The 17,028-nt window shown below is 31.7% G+C and overlaps 1 protein-coding gene and 1 pseudogene across 2 annotated transcripts; one reads left to right on the forward strand and one right to left on the reverse strand.

Annotated features, from left to right (window-relative positions):
• Window positions 1–9,503: 9,503 nt before the first annotated feature.
• LOC145016697 (nicotinate phosphoribosyltransferase 1-like) lies at window positions 9,504–10,876 on the reverse strand. The gene is made up of 7 exons (XM_078974943.1): window positions 10,870–10,876; window positions 10,675–10,757; window positions 10,474–10,590; window positions 10,323–10,381; window positions 10,184–10,236; window positions 9,879–10,088; window positions 9,504–9,782 (listed from the first exon to the last, which is right to left on the reverse strand). The coding sequence occupies exons 1-6, from the start codon at window positions 10,874–10,876 to the stop codon at window positions 10,078–10,080; spliced, it is 330 nt and encodes a 109-aa protein (XP_078831069.1). The 3' UTR covers window positions 9,504–9,782; window positions 9,879–10,077.
• Window positions 10,877–10,905: 29 nt separating this feature from the next.
• On the forward strand, window positions 10,906–14,475 carry LOC145016698 (biotin--protein ligase 1, chloroplastic-like; annotated as a pseudogene). Its single transcript, XR_013666272.1, has 7 exons — window positions 10,906–11,033; window positions 11,112–11,269; window positions 11,339–11,384; window positions 11,457–11,529; window positions 11,640–11,716; window positions 13,220–13,351; window positions 13,453–14,475. The product of XR_013666272.1 is annotated as a biotin--protein ligase 1, chloroplastic-like (transcript).
• The last annotated feature ends 2,553 nt before the right edge of the window (window positions 14,476–17,028 follow it).

Consider the following 17,028-nt stretch of genomic DNA (forward strand, 5'->3'; position numbering starts at 1 on the left):
AAAGGCAGCACCATTTGAAGCCCTCTACGGCCGAAAGTGCAGATCTCCTCTGTGCTGGGCTGAGCTAGGGGGCAAGCTTCCGACAGTACTCTCACTGGTCAGGAAATCATTCGGGAAACGACAGAGAAGATCGTTCAGATTCGTGAACGATTGAAGGCCTCTAGAGACCGACAAAAGAGCTATGCTGACAAATGCAAAAAACCTTTGGAATTTCAGGTGGGATACCGAGTCCTTATCAAGGTCTCACCCTGGAAGGGCTTGATACGCTTCGGTAAGCGTGGGAAGCTTAATCCTAGGTACATAGGGCCTTTCGAGATTCTCGCAAGAGTCGGCCCCGTAGCTTACAAACTTGATCTACCCGACACACTTCGTAACGTACATTCTACATTCCACATATCTAACTTGAAAAAGTGTCTGTCCGACGAGACTCTCGTAATCCCACTCGATCAGATCGAGATCAACGAGAGCCTCAACTTCGTGGAAGAACCTGTAGAGATCATGGACCGTGAGGTCAAGCAGACGAAACAAAGTCGTATCCCTATCGTGAAGGTTCGCTGGAACGCCAAGCAAGGACCAGAATTCACTTGGGAACGCGAGGATCAGATGAAACTGAAATGTCCTCATCTTTTCGCTTAGTTATTTGTAACTTCTTATTTGCTTAAATTCTAATTTCGGGATGGAATTCCTTCTAACGGGGGGATGATGTGACAACCTGAAATTTCCAATTGTACGAACATTATCTATTCAACAGAAGCTAGTCCAGTTTCAGTGATTTTTAGACTTGTCCGAAAAAGTTTGTGTACATTAGGGTTTACGTTTCTGGATATATTAGGAGAGTGGATGCTCCTGTAATTGTGAAACTTGAACATTGTAAGTTTCATAATGTTATAGTCTGACTTCCGGAATAAACATATTTTCTGACAAAATATTTCAGGACTATAAATAGATTTCTGAATTTAATTAATTCATTATTCACAATTCCAACTAGAGAAAAGCCAATTCTCTCTGACGGATCTTCGGGTTTTCATCCCGGATTGTGAGTCTACTTTCCTAAATGTGTTTCAATACTTGTTATATGCTTTATAACATCAATTACATGTCTAAACTGCAACATCCGGGAGTTTACCGCCCAAGAATGTTCTTGGGGAGTAAACTCCAAAACGAAGCCTAAAGGCTATCTAGTCCCATTTTCTTGTTAAGCAACTAGTTAAGGACTTAGTATATGATCATTAGAGGCTAGAAATCATTCAAGAAACACAAGTTATAGGATTTTACGGCCAAGGAACTCTCTTGGGCCGTAAACCCCTTTTTAAGGGTCATAAATGCCCTAAATCATACCCTAAAGCTTAAGGACTTTACCCTCTAATACTTGTGCTTATTTTGGACATCAAAACACTTCAAAATCATAAGATTTTAGGAGTTTACAGCCAAGGAACTCTCTTGGGCCGTAAACCCCTTTTTCAAGTGTTAAAGATGCCCTAAACACCCTAAAAGCCTTAAGACAATTTACCTTGACTATTTGGGACTTGAATGGGGAACAAATGACATCAAAATCACTCCTTAAAGGGAGTTTACAGCCAAGGAACATATCTTGGGCCGTAAACTCCAAGTGAAGGCACTAATGTGTGCCTCTTGTCCCCTTTAGCCTTAGATAAAAACATGGAAGCTATCTTACATATGCAAGGGCCTCAAAAGAATTAAAACCAACACCCCATAGGAGTTTACGGCCATAAACTCTAGGGGATATGGTCCTTTGGCCGTAAACTCCCCAAGGGAGCATTCCAAGGCTTTAAACTACTTCAAGGACTATTCCAACAAGGCTAGACTTATTCTAGGATCAAGATAACCCTTCAAAACACCCAAAACCACCAAGTGTGGAGTTCACAGCCGTAAACTCAAGGAGTTTATGACCGTAAACTACAAAGGGTGGGGTTTGTTGGGTGGTGAACTCATATACAAGGCCATTTGTGCTTTAAACCCCTTTTGCCTTGTCCCGTATCAACTTAGATGCAACCGTTAGGACCTATAACACTTATATAAAGTGTATATATATTCCTAAGTGTCTTAACTTACTTTGTTAAGTTATTATTTGGCTAATTAGTTATATATATGCTCATTATATAATAACTAGGCTCGAACGTGTGAACAAGTCTCCGTTTGCCACCTAGCACGGTACCCGATACATCAATCCAATCTACTCACCGCAAGTGAGTTCATACCCCTTTAATCAACCTTTGAAATACTTTTAAACGTTTTAAATACTTTATGGGGGGGATACAAGTCAAATACTTATAGGTATTACATCAATCACATGTGATTAATAACTAGAAAACCAATGATTTTATCACTGTTCAACTGTTTATCAAACTGTTTCACTTCAAAATGTTTTACAAACTCTTTTTACTTATCAAATGCTTTTATTAAACTTTGTTTTACTTCTTATGAATTGCATGCCCATATATGTGTGTGTGTATATATATATATATATATATATATATATATATATATATATATATATATATATATATATATATATATATATATAAGTAATGTTTATAGGGCTTAGGAAGGTCATTCGCCCTATTTCCTTTTCGCGCACTGAGATGTTGTCTGGTGGGATTTCGGGTGACCATCCGAAGGTCGTTTCAATATTAGTTATATATCATATATACATGTATAGACATAAAAGTACTTCCATATTCATATTTATCAGTACATCAATAGCTAGTTACCATCGGGGTAATACAATACATATACATCTATACTAGAAACAATACATATACAACTATACTAGAAACGATACATATACAACTATAATAGAAACGATACATATACAGCTAGACTAGAAACAATACATATACAATTATACTAGAAACAATACATATACAATGATGCTAGAAACGATACATATACAACAATGCTAGAAACAATACATATACAACTATACTAGAACGAGAAACATTACATATACATGAATACTTTAATTATTGTGATTTAAATGGGAGCATGACTTAAATGTCATGGCTCGAGTTGTAGCCAGAATTCTCTTGGAGGGAGAGCGTGAGTTTGCGTATAGATCTATACTGGATTGACAATCCTACACCTTGCTGCTAGCTACAGCCGGACCTGCAGGTCTGCGGGTGCCAAACGTCATTCCGTTATTATGACCATTCATTATGTCGTTGTTACTAGTCGATAGTATGGTGCAATTTATCACATAATGCCTTAATATAAATCCGGTTTAAGGTAGTTAGTACAACAATAGTTCTTATAATACAAGACTACAGTACTACAATGATTTACCCATTACATATTTTAGTGATAACCTCACTTAAACGTTAATGTACAAACTATATTTTGTTAAATGATAGTTACACTTGGGAAAACGAGCATACAGAACAGTTAAGCCTTGGTAGAAGGCCACTTTAATAGAAAATATAGGTATTTCTGAGAGATTCAAACTTTTACAAACAATCGCAAACCTTTACATACATTTTACAAACTTATACTTGATACATGTTCAAACATTTTTGGATAACAAATACCGACACTAAAATACTTATGAACTCACCAGCTTAATGATGATAAACTCTTTCAAAATAACTTGTATTCTCAGGTCATCAGTAGACAGGTACCGAGGCCAGCTTTTGAGAAGATGGAGCGCATCCAAGACTCATCTTATTATTTTGATATACATTATTTTTGGTGTTTATACTGTACAGAACACGCTTGTATTAAAATTATATATTTAATGCAATGGATGATGTTGTTTACTTATTTACATTTACTGTGTTGTGATACTTTACATGACGTCCTCCGCCCCAGAACGTTTTCGCCATTCTTGGTTTTGGGGTGTGACATATATATATATATATATATATATATATATATATATATATATATATATATATATATATATATATATATATATATATATATATATAGCGACGAATTTCGTTAGTGAAAACGGGGTTACGCAACGGAATAGAATTTGGGTTGTCACAGAATTCAGTGTTTATGTTTACAAAAATGACCATTTTTTTCTTATATTTAACACCATACAAAATCCAAATTAAAAACAAATCCAAAATACAACATAAATTCTTTTAAATCCATGAAAACATACAAATATCTTGGTGTGATCAATAAATCTAGTAGAAAAAAAAATGATCAGGAAACACAACAACAATAAATGTTCAAGCTAAATAAATACATCCATACTTTTTCTCAAGCATTACAACAAATGTCCCAGTAGAATGTTGGACAAAAATACCCCTCCATTGTTTTTCTTGATCCCTCTTTCCCCTGTTCTTCTTTCAACTGATCAATAATTTTCAACCCCTAAATTGAACTATAATAGCAAATAAAGACTAGAGGGGCAACATGAGGGACAACTTTGCTGTTAAAATCACTACCAAAAACAAACATGATCCAACGCATCAAATGCACAACTGATAGCATAACAATTTCAGTTTTTTTATGCTCAAGTTTGAGGGCAAAGAAGGAAGAAATAGAAGAAGAAACAGTGTGCTATCAATTTCAGTTTTTTATGTTCAAGTATGAGGGAAAAGAAGGAAGAAATAGAAGAAGAAACTGTGAATTCGAGGGAAAGAATGAAGAAACAGAAGAAGAAACCGAAGATTACCTTTTTGTTGGCTATTGCGGTCGACGGAAGAACGACACGTAGATGGAGGCGGTGGAGGAAGGCGACGTTGCTGTAGCGTCGTCAGGGATTAGGGTGGGCGGTGTCTGGCGGCGTCCGATGCTGAGGAGAAATACGCAAAGTAAGCAGACGCAAGGGAAGAAAAGATGAGGGGTCGATTGTTTAGGGTAAATAGGGAATGCTTAAACGCGCATCTATTTTTTTTTTGTTTGTTTTCAGACTTGGTTTATTCTCTGAAAAAATAAGAGGTATTATTAATTTTAAGAGGCGAAAAATAATACACAAACAAACGGCCTGAATATGAAAGTTTAAGACATTACCTCGTAATTATGAAATTAAGAGGTAAACAAACAGCCCCTAACATTTGCAAAAGAAATTGCTGAAAAACAACTTGAAGAAGTATGTAGTGAAAACCCGTTAGTTCATTTAAAAAATAAAAATAATCAAGAAATAATAATCTTATTAAAATATCCTGATGATGAAGTTAATGTACCAAACAAAATTCCATATAGTATAAAAGATTGTTTCAGAATTTAAACAAGAATGTACTGAATTACTAGAAAAAAGAATCATTCGACCTAGTACGAGTCCTCATTCTGCACCCGCATTTTATGTAGAAAATAATAACGAAATAAAACGAGGTAAGAGAAGAATGGTAATTAATTACAAAAAAATGAATGATGTCACTATTGGAAACTCATATAAATTACCACAGAAAGAATATATTTTGGAAAAATTAAAAGGAAATACAAATTTTAGTACATTTGAAGCAAAATCCAGATATTGGCAATTAAGGTTACATGAAAATACGAAACCACTAACTTCTTTTTCATGTCCTCCTCAGAAGCATTATAAATAGAATGTCCTTCCATTTGGCTTAAAGCAGACACCAGTAACATATCAACAATTCATGGATGAAACCTTAAATGGTTTAGATCATATTTGTCTTGCATACATTGACGGTATAATTGTTTTTACAAAATGAAATGAACAAACACATATCGATACAGTTATCAAAGTTCTACATAGAATCAAAGAAAAAGGTTTAGTTTTATAAATAAAAAAAAATCAAAACTTTTTCAAACTACAGTTGAATATCTTTGTTTAAAAATTGGAGAAAATTATCAACTATCTTTAACAAACAACATATGAGAAAAATTAAATATGTTCCTTGATAAACTTGAAAATAGAAAATGAATACAACGATTTCTTGGTTGTTTAAATTATATTGCAGAACAAGGATTTTTGAAAAATTTAGTAAAAGAAAGAAAAGTTTTACAAAAGAAAATATCAGAAAAGATATCTTGGTCTTGGACCAATACGAATACTATTTTGGTACAGAATATAAAACAAAAAAATCAAGTTCTCCCTACTTCATATAATGCAAAAATCATCGATTTTCTAATTGTAGAAACAGATGCGTCACATGACACTTGGGCAGGATGCCTAAAAGTAATCATACGAGGAAAAGTATTATTGGGATTAGATAATGAGGGAAACCCCATATCTAACTCATCAAATGTACACAATGATACAACACACATTGGTATGAAAATATCATCTGAAGTAAACAATGATAATGTATACAGTGATATGAAAATATCACCAAAAGCATATACTGCTACAGATGTATCATCTGAAGTATTAAAAACAAATAAATATGAGCAAAAATTATGCAAGTATATATCGGGAACATTTTCCCAAACGGAGCAAAATTATAGCACACATGAACAAGAAAACACTAGCATGTCTTAAAATACTGAAAAAATGGAAAGTCGAGCTACATCAAACCAGATTCGAGTTACGCACAAATTCCAAGTATCTTCTTGGCTGTTGGCGATATAAATTACAAGGTGATTATTGTCGTGGACGTTTAATCCGTTGGCAATTACAATTACATCAGTTTCATCCATACCTCAAGTATATCAAAAGCACCAACAATCATATAACATATACATTGACAAGAGAATGAAAGCCATCATAAAACAACGTTGATATGGAAGAAACACCGTTCATGAAAGACTAACGCAAACATCGTTCAAAAATATTTGTCCTTTCGGTGGCGGGAGGAATGACGCAAACAATGACGTAAAAAGCCATTATTATTGAAGACATTATTGAAGACACTTGTCCTTTTTCAATGTGGAAGGGATTATATTATTAATGTAAATATTGTGCCACTAGAATTATTTATATTTTTCGTTGTATAATTATTGTTTGTATTTGTCGGTAGAATATGACATAAAGTAGTGTCGGTAGGATGTAACATAAAGTGTAAGACCCTCCATACTCTAGTGGTCTAAAATGTAAATATATGTTTGTCGTATTGTAATCATACCATTGCAACAATAATTGTTATCGGCTCTTTCGAGCCTATAAATAGGGTCTTTGCCCATAAGAAATAAACAAGAGATCTTTGAGTGTTTAAGACTTGAGTTGAATCTCAAAGTCCTTCCTCTGTTGAAATAGTTGTTCTATTTCTGAATAGCAGAGTCATATCCAAATCTATCCGTATAATCATCCATATAATTTAAACAATCCATCCCGACACATCATTCAGGTATAATCTTATCCTAACTTTCTATTAATTTCGTCATGTCTTTAATTGGATTATATTATTAATGTAAATATTGTGTCGGTAGAATTATTTGTATTTGTCGTTGTATAATTATTGTTTGTATTTGTCGATAGAATATGACATAAAATAAAGTCTAAGACCCTTCATAGTCTAGGGGTCTAAAATGTAAATATATGTTTGTCGTATTGCAATCATATGATTGCAACAATAATTGTAACCGGCTCTTTCGATCCTATAGATAGAGTCTTTGCTCATAAGAAATAAACAAGAGATATTTGAGTGTTTGAGACTTGAGTTGAATCTCAAAGTTCTTCCTCTGTTGAAATAGTTGTTCTATTTCAGAATAGTAGAGCCATATCTAAATCTATCCATATAATTTAAAAAATCCATCCCGATGTATCATTAAGGTATAATCCCATCCTAACTTTTTATTAATTCTTTTCATGTCTTTAATTTTTCCCTTCCCTATGCATCATAAAAGACTGAGCCATTGCTGATCTCAATAACCCCCCTCCCCGTGCAACGCAATAACTAATTAGTGTTAGAAAATGTGCGATATAACACTTTCATCCCTATAGCGCCTACAACTAGGAAACATTCCCTACGTATGGCGAAGACTAATCCATATTTGATCCCAACAAAGATCTTTCGCTACTAGTTCTTTGGCTTGGTCTTTATTGTTTATAATCCTAAATAGAGGTAATTTATGTAATTTAGTTATTTAAAATTTAATTATAGATAAATTTGATCTAATCATGAAAACCCCACGAAGAAAAAATTAAAAAACAAAAAGATCACACCGGCGGTGGAAAACAGTTTTCTACAATTCTTTTGAGCGGTTGATTTTGCAAGTGTCCCACCACCACCATTTTTCCCTGCTTTTGGAAGCATTATCATATTGTACGTAGGAGCTGCTTATGGGTATCATTACTTCTTTATATAATCGGATGATGCATGTGTTAGTGAACCAATGATTTCATCTACATAATCTTAAAATGGTCGTGTGCAAGAAAATTATTCCAATGGTCCAGATGGTGTTCGAATAAGAACAACTAAGATGACAATTCTTAGAAAGTTGATATTGCCCTTAGACCAGCACAACGGTGGTTATGGTGGCACATAGTGTTTTGTTAGATAAGAGAAAGGAAGAGTAAGATGTTATATTTTATTGATGGGTAGGTTAAACTTCATAGATAGTTTCTATGGTATCTAATAGACAATTTTTCCCTCATATATGTCTCACATATATTTAGAATTAACAGATGATGAAGTTGGCCATAATGATCCATTAAAAGTTTTCAAATTATAATGACTATCATTGATATTAAAAATTAGCACGAAGTAAACTTAATATTTTTGGAAACTACATCAACTATTTATAAAAATTATACTTCAAATAATTTGAATAGTTGTTAAATTATTATTTTTGGTGGAATCATGAACGATCTCACAAACTTTTATAGCTCAAGGATCATGATTAATGTAAATTAGTTGGTGGATGTCACTATCCTCGTACAACAAACTATTAATTGCAATTAATGGTGGACCACATGTCCACACCTCACGTCCAAAAATTCATAGTTGGATTGTCACAAAAGTCAAAAAGATTGGCTTGTTATTTCTTTGAATATCAAAGAATGAGCACTACTAGAAACATGGGTTTTAGAGACGGAAGTATCCATCGCTATTCCGTTGCTAAATAGTGTTTGCGATAGATCAGCGACGGATTCACTCCATATGTAATTAATAGGTGGCTAATTTCTCAGCGAGGGTTTTAGCAACGGACAGGTTTTTCCTTGCGACAAATGTAGCGACAGAATATCCGTCGCTAAATGTCACTCAATACATTTACTCAAGGCATTAGCGACAAAATTCGATAAAGCCATTCCGTCACTGTTCTGTCGCAAATTTCCATGATCAGTTTTTTTCCGTAGCAAATCCCTTGCAAAATTCATATACTATTTTTTTTTTTCCGTCGTTGATCTGTCGCAAACTTTAGACATGGTTTTTCCCCATAGCTAATCCCTTGCAAAATTTATACATGATTTTATTTTTGTTCGATCGTTGATCTGTCGCAAACTTTAAACATGATATTTTTCCGTAGCTAATTCCTCGCAAAATTGATGCATTAATATACTTTTTTTATTCTCACCAATCCGTCGTGAACTTCTAATATCATTTTTTTATTATGATTCTAAAAGAAAAAAAATACTACAATCATCAAATTTTTATACTAAAAAACATCAAATAACATACAACCAAACATTACAATACCAAAACTATCAAAGTTTACCAAAGTATCATTCAAAAAACAATTAAAACCAAAACTATCCATATGACATCAAACTCCAAAAGGTTTAACTTCAAAATAACATTTTAGCACCAAAAAATCCAAAGTATGCAAAAGAGGTACAAACAAAAAAAAAGTTTAACCTTCAAAATAAGCATCGGGAAATGAGTTTTCACAAAACATAACTTCAAAATAACATTTTAGCTGCTCTCTTCATTTCATGTCCATCTAATCATCTTTGGTTCTCATTCCTATAAAACATTGTTCAAAACAATCAAAAGTATCAAATACAAAACGTTAACAAGTCATTGAAAAACATCAAACACTAATGGTTAGCATCATATTACCTCTAATTTTCAATTTCCCATCATATTTTACAAGGTTGCATACATCTTCTCCATTGCTTCATATTTTGCATAAATTTGTTGTTGTTTGGCATCTATTACTGCAGCTTTGGCATCCATTTCCTCACGCATTTGTTGATGTTTAACTTCCATTTCGGCACCTTTAGCATCCATTTCCCCACACATCTCGTTTCGTACACGTTCATAGACAACCTAAAGTACAATGATAGAAAACTTTGTAAGTACAATGCTTTATACCTATACAAATGAAAGATATGCAATTGTTTGAAAGAATTTTCTTGTCTCACATGAAAGATACGCAAGATCACCGGAATTCAACCGAATACCCCTTGCTTTATACCTATACAAAAGAACACATCAATTAACATATCAATTATTATTATCACTTAACCTTTTGTATCATAAAATACAAAAAGAGAAAAATACCCCAGATCATTTAGTGCTAGAGCCACTGCACAGAAGTTAGGAACACCACTCTTCATTACCTAGAAAAAGACAATAAATAATACCCCATATTATAATAATTAGTAATGTAAGCAAAAAATAACAAAAATAAGAAATAATAATAATAACTTACATCATATGTGTCTACAAGAGCTAGAAAGTTATCAGGAAAGGCTAAAGCATATGAAATAAAACCAACTAATTCACACTGATTAGTCTCACCAAAAACACCCTTTAATATACTTAGCCTCTAAAACAAATAAAAAAAATAGTTATTAAAAATATAACATATAATTATATAAATAATGAAAAATGAAAAATGAAAAATTCTTACCTTTATTTTGCTTAACCATGTTTGAGAAGCACAAACAAAATCCTCACATACTTGAGATCTATCACGACTTTTTAGAGACTTATCTATAATCTCATCAGTTTCCTACATCAAAAAATAATAGTTTAAAAAAAATTGTAATAAGAACTTTTTCACTGAATAAAAAATGTTTATTTATATTTTATAATTTTATAATACTAACCATTAATATTAACAAGTGTTTTGTAATATTAATATCAGGGTATTCCGCCTCTTGATGTTAGAATAAAATGGCCAAATGATCTTTACTTAAATGGGCTTAAAGTGGGAGGAAATTTTGTGTGGATCAACATATCAATCCAAGATATTCAATATTAGTGTTGGTAATTGATTAACTTTTAGCTTTTAGAATGAAATTTCAATTTTTAAAAAAAATATTTGTTATAATTTTCCAATTGCAGGAGTAGGATTGAATATTGACAATGATAAGACAACAACATCCTTGCATTCAGAGCTCCAAAAATTAAATTCTGATTACAAACTACAAAGAGAAGACATTACATTACATCAACTGTCTTTGATAAATTCGAGCATTTCTTCCATATTTTGATCCACGAGGGTGAGTATTAATTTGTTTTTTATATTTTAAAAAACATAATTCATGTTTATTTATTTATTTAAAATGCAGGATTCCAACCCCTTAAGGAGCTATATTACAAGACATGGCTCCATAGGTATATTAGTTCTTGTTCTTGTTAAAAAGGGTAAAAAAGTAATTTCCCTTATTATGGTTTTAATTTGTGCAGTGGACAGAGGGTTATTATTCAAGAAAAAAACCAGAAACATGATTTGCCGATAGAAAATGTAGTCACTGTTCAGGTGAGCAAATCACGAATTGTTAAGTGACATTTTTTTTTATTAAAAATAGTGTTATAAAATATATCAATAAACATACTTCGAGTCTTTATAATATGAGTTGTTAATTGCAGGGGTTACCATCTTCAGGATATTTATTGGCCAATGTTGATAATGGTGAAAGATGTGAGCTTCATCCAGATGGAAATAGGTATCAGAATTGTTACTTTTTTAACTCTAAATTTACTTTTAATAAGAATTTTTACTTTTGAAATATATGAAACTGATAATAACTAAAAAGATTCATGAGGTATATACAGTTTTGATTTCTTCAAAGGACTAGTGAGGGGTAAGCTTGCCTGAGAAACAAACATCTTTTATTTATTTATTTATTTATTTTTTATTTTTTTTTTACTTTTATTTTAAAAGATTAATATATTAGCATACAATAAGAGTGATTAGTGGATGCTACACATAGTTATATCTTTAGATTGACATTGAAGACAAAAATATTGTATGTGTGTGTTGTGTAAATAGTGTTTATGAATTAATTTGCATGTTCTGATATATGGTGTAAAGTATGAAGATTTTTATGGTAATCTTTATTTTCTTGGTATTTCATAATGTACAAAATTTAGGGTAAATTCATCATTTTACCAATCCAAAACAATATGAAACCAGGGGCAAACAAAGCATAGCATAGATCACTTCAAGGTTCTTCAATAAAAGAAAGGCAAACAAGGGGCAAAATGGTCATAAAAGCGAAAAGCAAACCAGGGGCAAACAAAATGAACATGAAAAGAGGCATTGTAAAGAAAAGAAAATTGACATAAATTGAATTTCCTACAAGCAGAGGAGTATATGTGAACATATGTTTCATGACAAAATCTATAACCTACACATCATATCAGGTGTTTATTAAACAATACAAAAAATGGTTATATTTTTTTTTACCAAAAGTCTCATATATAGCTAAACAATTTGCAACTATTATAAATTAATAATGTTGATTTATAATTTACATGATTCCCTCTTATGTAAAATATAGTTGTTTTCTATGATAATAGATTTCATAAAAAGTAACTAAGGACAAGAGTTAGATTACCTGCTGTTCAACTTGTTTTTTACTGATGGAACTTTGGATCACCTTTTCAGTCAAACCTATAAACAACCATGACATGGCTTAAAACTAAATTCTATTAAAACGTAACATTTTATATTAAAATTATACTTAATTAAAGCAATGGGAATGGCTTTGTTTTAAAAGTGCACGTTTAGTGTGCACTTTTAGGTCTCTAGTTTCTACCCAGTAAATAAAAGATCAAAGTTTACTTGGCATCACATTTGGTTATTATATTATAATAATAATAAGTTCACAATATACCTTTGCATAGAGCTCAACATAAGGGCGGAATGCAGGATCATCCAGCAATGCGATGTCTGTAGGAAGTTTCAAAAATCCCTCTGATTCACCTGTCAGAAGCTCCTCGGTCCCACAGAATTAGGGCAATTATGGAGATGTTAAAAAAACTAATTATTTTATTACAGATACAGAAAGGAAATGAAGTTTTATAGAAAATATGAGTTATCAAATTACATAAATGAAGCATGCATACACACAGACACACGTGAATTAAACAAGGTTAATTAACCAAATAATGTAAATTTACATTATTGTATATATGAGTGATTAATGACCTAAGTTTTTTCATAGGCTTGTTGAAGAGGATAATGCTGAGGAGCTCTCTGTGAATGGCATGACACTGAAGCCGAAGAGAAGCCGAAAAGAAGGAAGAACAAGGCTAAGAGAGTTAAGGACAAGAAGGTTGATTGCAACATTGGTTTGGTAAGAGAGTTAATGTTTTTTTTTGGAAGGAATGGAATCTGTCTAATATTGAAGGAATTGGAATTGGAATTGGAATTGAAAATTTTCTTGTGAAATTGTAGGGTTAAAAGGGTATTTTAGTATGTGTTTAATGAGAGAAATGTTGGAGTTTGTCACAAATAGGTTAGAGATGGCAAAGCTTTTATCCACAAAAGTTGCACAACAACAAATTATAAGCCTGCACTCCGATTGAAGATGTAAGCTCCACTTATAATCATAAACAACTTAACAAGTAGTATCTGTAACATTTTGTAACATTTTATTATGTTTATTGTCTACATTTCTCCTCTATTCAGCTTGTTCAATCTCTACAACCTGTTAAAGAACCCTTACAGTCAATTCTATGTATACATGAATGCCCTTAAATTGGCAATGAATGGAAAGGTCATAGAACATATCATACCATCTTTTAAAAAGATAGACAGTTTCTTAAAAGAATGGAATCTTGGAGTTCATGATCAAAGAGGGATTTTCTTGACAATCTCTAATATCTTAAAGAAACACAAAAGGTACTCAATATATTTCCCATTTCAATTTCTAAGGGGAAATTAGAACAAGCATCAAATCATATTAGAATTTGCAAGTAGGATGCATACTTCTTTCAGGTTTGACTCAAACTCATTTTGACATGTTATTCAACCCATACAAGGTTATACATACTCATTATCCTTTCAGGTTTATGGTTAAAATATGAAACATTGTACAAGAAAGCGGATACATAAATTTTTATTTCCAAAAACCTGCGAACTTGCCTTTTACTGTTCCTTCACCTTCAACTCTTGGAGCTTCTCCTTTACCAGGGGAGTTAATGGGTGGTGTTGGTGTGTCATCTTTGAGTTAATGTGTCTGTGTATGTGTTTATGTGTCTGTGTATATCTCTCAGTGTAAGAGTAGAAGGCTTTTTATGGTCATACCAAAGTGCATTAATTTCCTTGAATTTCATATGTTGTATATTCAGAGAGGAACACAACTTGAAAGACTCCAATGGCTATCAGAGTAATAATGCCCCTGCCTATGCTCATAATGTCCATGTTTCTCTTCTGCCTCTTTTCCTATTTACCTCTTATTCACTCAAACATTTCACACTAACTAGCATTGAGATTGGAGCTTGCAATATTATGCCCAAAACACCTTGGGATTTTCCAGCTTTAACAACTTTGCATATCAGGGGAATTGTATTGTGTGGAGGAATGACGATTGAAAAAGGAAAAAAAATGGATAAATTAAACCCTAACATAATATATTGTGCAACTAAATCAAACCTAACCTAATATATGACTAAACCAAATAAAATCAAGAGATTTGCCTGAATTGGAAGTTAACGAAGAATAATTTCAGATTTTAAAATTGTGGAGGCTGTCAGAACCGCAAGCTGCAATGGTTCGTTCTTGTCGTCATCTGTTTGAACAGAGAGGGTGAGATTAGGTTAAGCAAGCTGCAGCTCGAGAGTGTCTTCAATTTCAGATTTGGGTGAGAGCGTGTTCAATTGGAGTGACAAATCTGATTTGGCACGGAAGAAAACTTACACTAACTTTGGAATTGGAGCGTTAATTTCAGCGAGAGATCGTCAATGTTAAAAACATAACGTGCATATTCTCTGTCGGTTTTCTCTCGCTAAACACGTACCAGATGGCCAAAAAGTCGATCTTTTTTTCCCTCGTTGAACCCTCGCCAAATGCCTTCGTTTTCCATCAATTACCGAGAGATAAGAGTCCGTCGATAAATACTTGTGACATCTGTAGTTGATCCCTCGCTAAACACTCTCTAATATGCTAAATCTTGAATAAATAAAAAAAATTGTTTAAACCATCGCAGATCTCTCGTAATTCCCTCTCTATAGGCCTAAATTTTGCTATAGATTTAATCCCTCTCTAAATCCGTAGCTGAAACTCAAGTTTCTAGTAGTGGAGATTGCCTTTTTATTTTTATTTTTATTTTTTTATTGATTTCATTACGTCAAGATATATCAATATCTATAAAAGTGTGATACAACAAGAAAACAATCGTAACAAAAAAATGATTTTAGAGGTTCTTGGGTACCAACTTTGAGGTGGTTTCATTTGTGAACAACTTTTTGTTTGCTAGCACGACCAATGATCAGATTTCAAAGTAGTTTAGGCCTTCAATGAGTATATATATATATATATATATATATATATATATATATATATATATATATATATATATATATATATATATATATATATATATATATATATATATTCAGGTTCATTTGAGACCATTCTAATTTTATGAGATCGTGAGACCAAATTTAAAAATAATTTTAAAATGCAAAATAAATGGAAAAATCTAAAAATTCTTTTTTTTTTTAAATTATTTTCGGAACTTGAATTAACTAAAAAAAAAATTAAACAAAATCCCGTTTTTTTTTTTTTTTTTTTTTAAATACGTGAAATATTCTAAATAGAATATTACACTGACATATTCTAAAAAATAATTTTAAAATGCAAAATAAATGGAAAAATCTAAAAATTCTTTTTTTAAATATTATTTTCGGAACTTGAATTAACTAAAAAAAATAAAAAAAAATCCTATTTTTTTTTTTTAAAAATACGTGAAATATTCTAAATAGAATATTATACTGTGCATATTCTAAAAATAATTTTAAATTGCAAAATAAATGGAAAAATCAAAAAATTATTTTTTTAAATATTATTTTCGGAATTTGAATTAACTAAAAAAATTTTAAAAAAAGAAAAATTAAATAAAAAATAAAAAAATGCATCTCACGGTCTCACAAAATTAAGTCGACTCACATGAACCTAACCCTATATATATATATATATATATATATATATATATATATATATATATATATATATATATATATATATATATATATATATATATATATATATATAAATGGTCCCATGGTTTATCACATGTCACAACTTTAGTCCTGTTATTTATTTTTTATTTTTTTACGAACATGATCCTGGTGGTTTATAAATCTTGCATCTCCATGATTTCATTTTATTTATGCTAGGTTTTAGGTGGGGGAGGGGGGAAAATTACATAACTACGAAAGTGTATGGAGCAAACCTATGAATATACAAAACTCATATGACAAAAGTTTGAAAATTAAATAGCGTAGGGATTGGGGGGAGGGGGTGCTAATATGAAAATTTTGTATTATGTATGATCTATGTTTTTAACTTTTTTAACATATAATCGTCTCTGTAAAAAAATACACATTGACATTTTCTATAATATATGGGGATAATTTTGTAATTTTTTTTCTACATAGGGCAAACCTAACTACATACAAAAAATTAAAAATAGACACTGTTTTTATAAGAAAACAAACCTCATGTTAGTTACAAAATTATAGGGACTAAATCTAGAACTATGTAAAAACCTTGTGGCAAATCTTCAAAATAAAAATTAGTGCCAAAATCCAAAACTTCAAAAATCTATTGCCAACTACCTTTTATTATGTAGAGTAATTTAATCTAAAACTACTATCATATTTTTTTCAATTTCAATTCTTATTTTCTTCTATATAGTTTTATTAAACGAAAATAGACACCCACCTTACCATCTTCTTCATTCCGATATCTCATTATCTAATAAACCCCAACCCACCACATCATACCACATCTACTTCTTCCACCATC

Source organism: Lactuca saligna, chromosome 9 (assembly GCF_052625555.1).
Source record: "Lactuca saligna cultivar CGN05327 chromosome 9, ASM5262555v1, whole genome shotgun sequence".
In the NCBI taxonomy this organism is placed as follows: domain Eukaryota; kingdom Viridiplantae; phylum Streptophyta; class Magnoliopsida; order Asterales; family Asteraceae; genus Lactuca; species Lactuca saligna.

What these genes read in the sequence shown, in the direction of transcription:
- LOC145016697 (XM_078974943.1), bottom strand. An exon ending in CATGGTTAAGCAAAATAAAG is followed by an intron (nt 10,591 to 10,674) that starts GTAAGAATTTTT and finishes TATTTGTTTTAG; the next exon opens with AGGCTAAGTATATTAAAGGG. An exon ending in CTCTTGTAGACACATATGAT is followed by an intron (nt 10,382 to 10,473) that starts GTAAGTTATTAT and finishes GTCTTTTTCTAG; the next exon opens with GTAATGAAGAGTGGTGTTCC.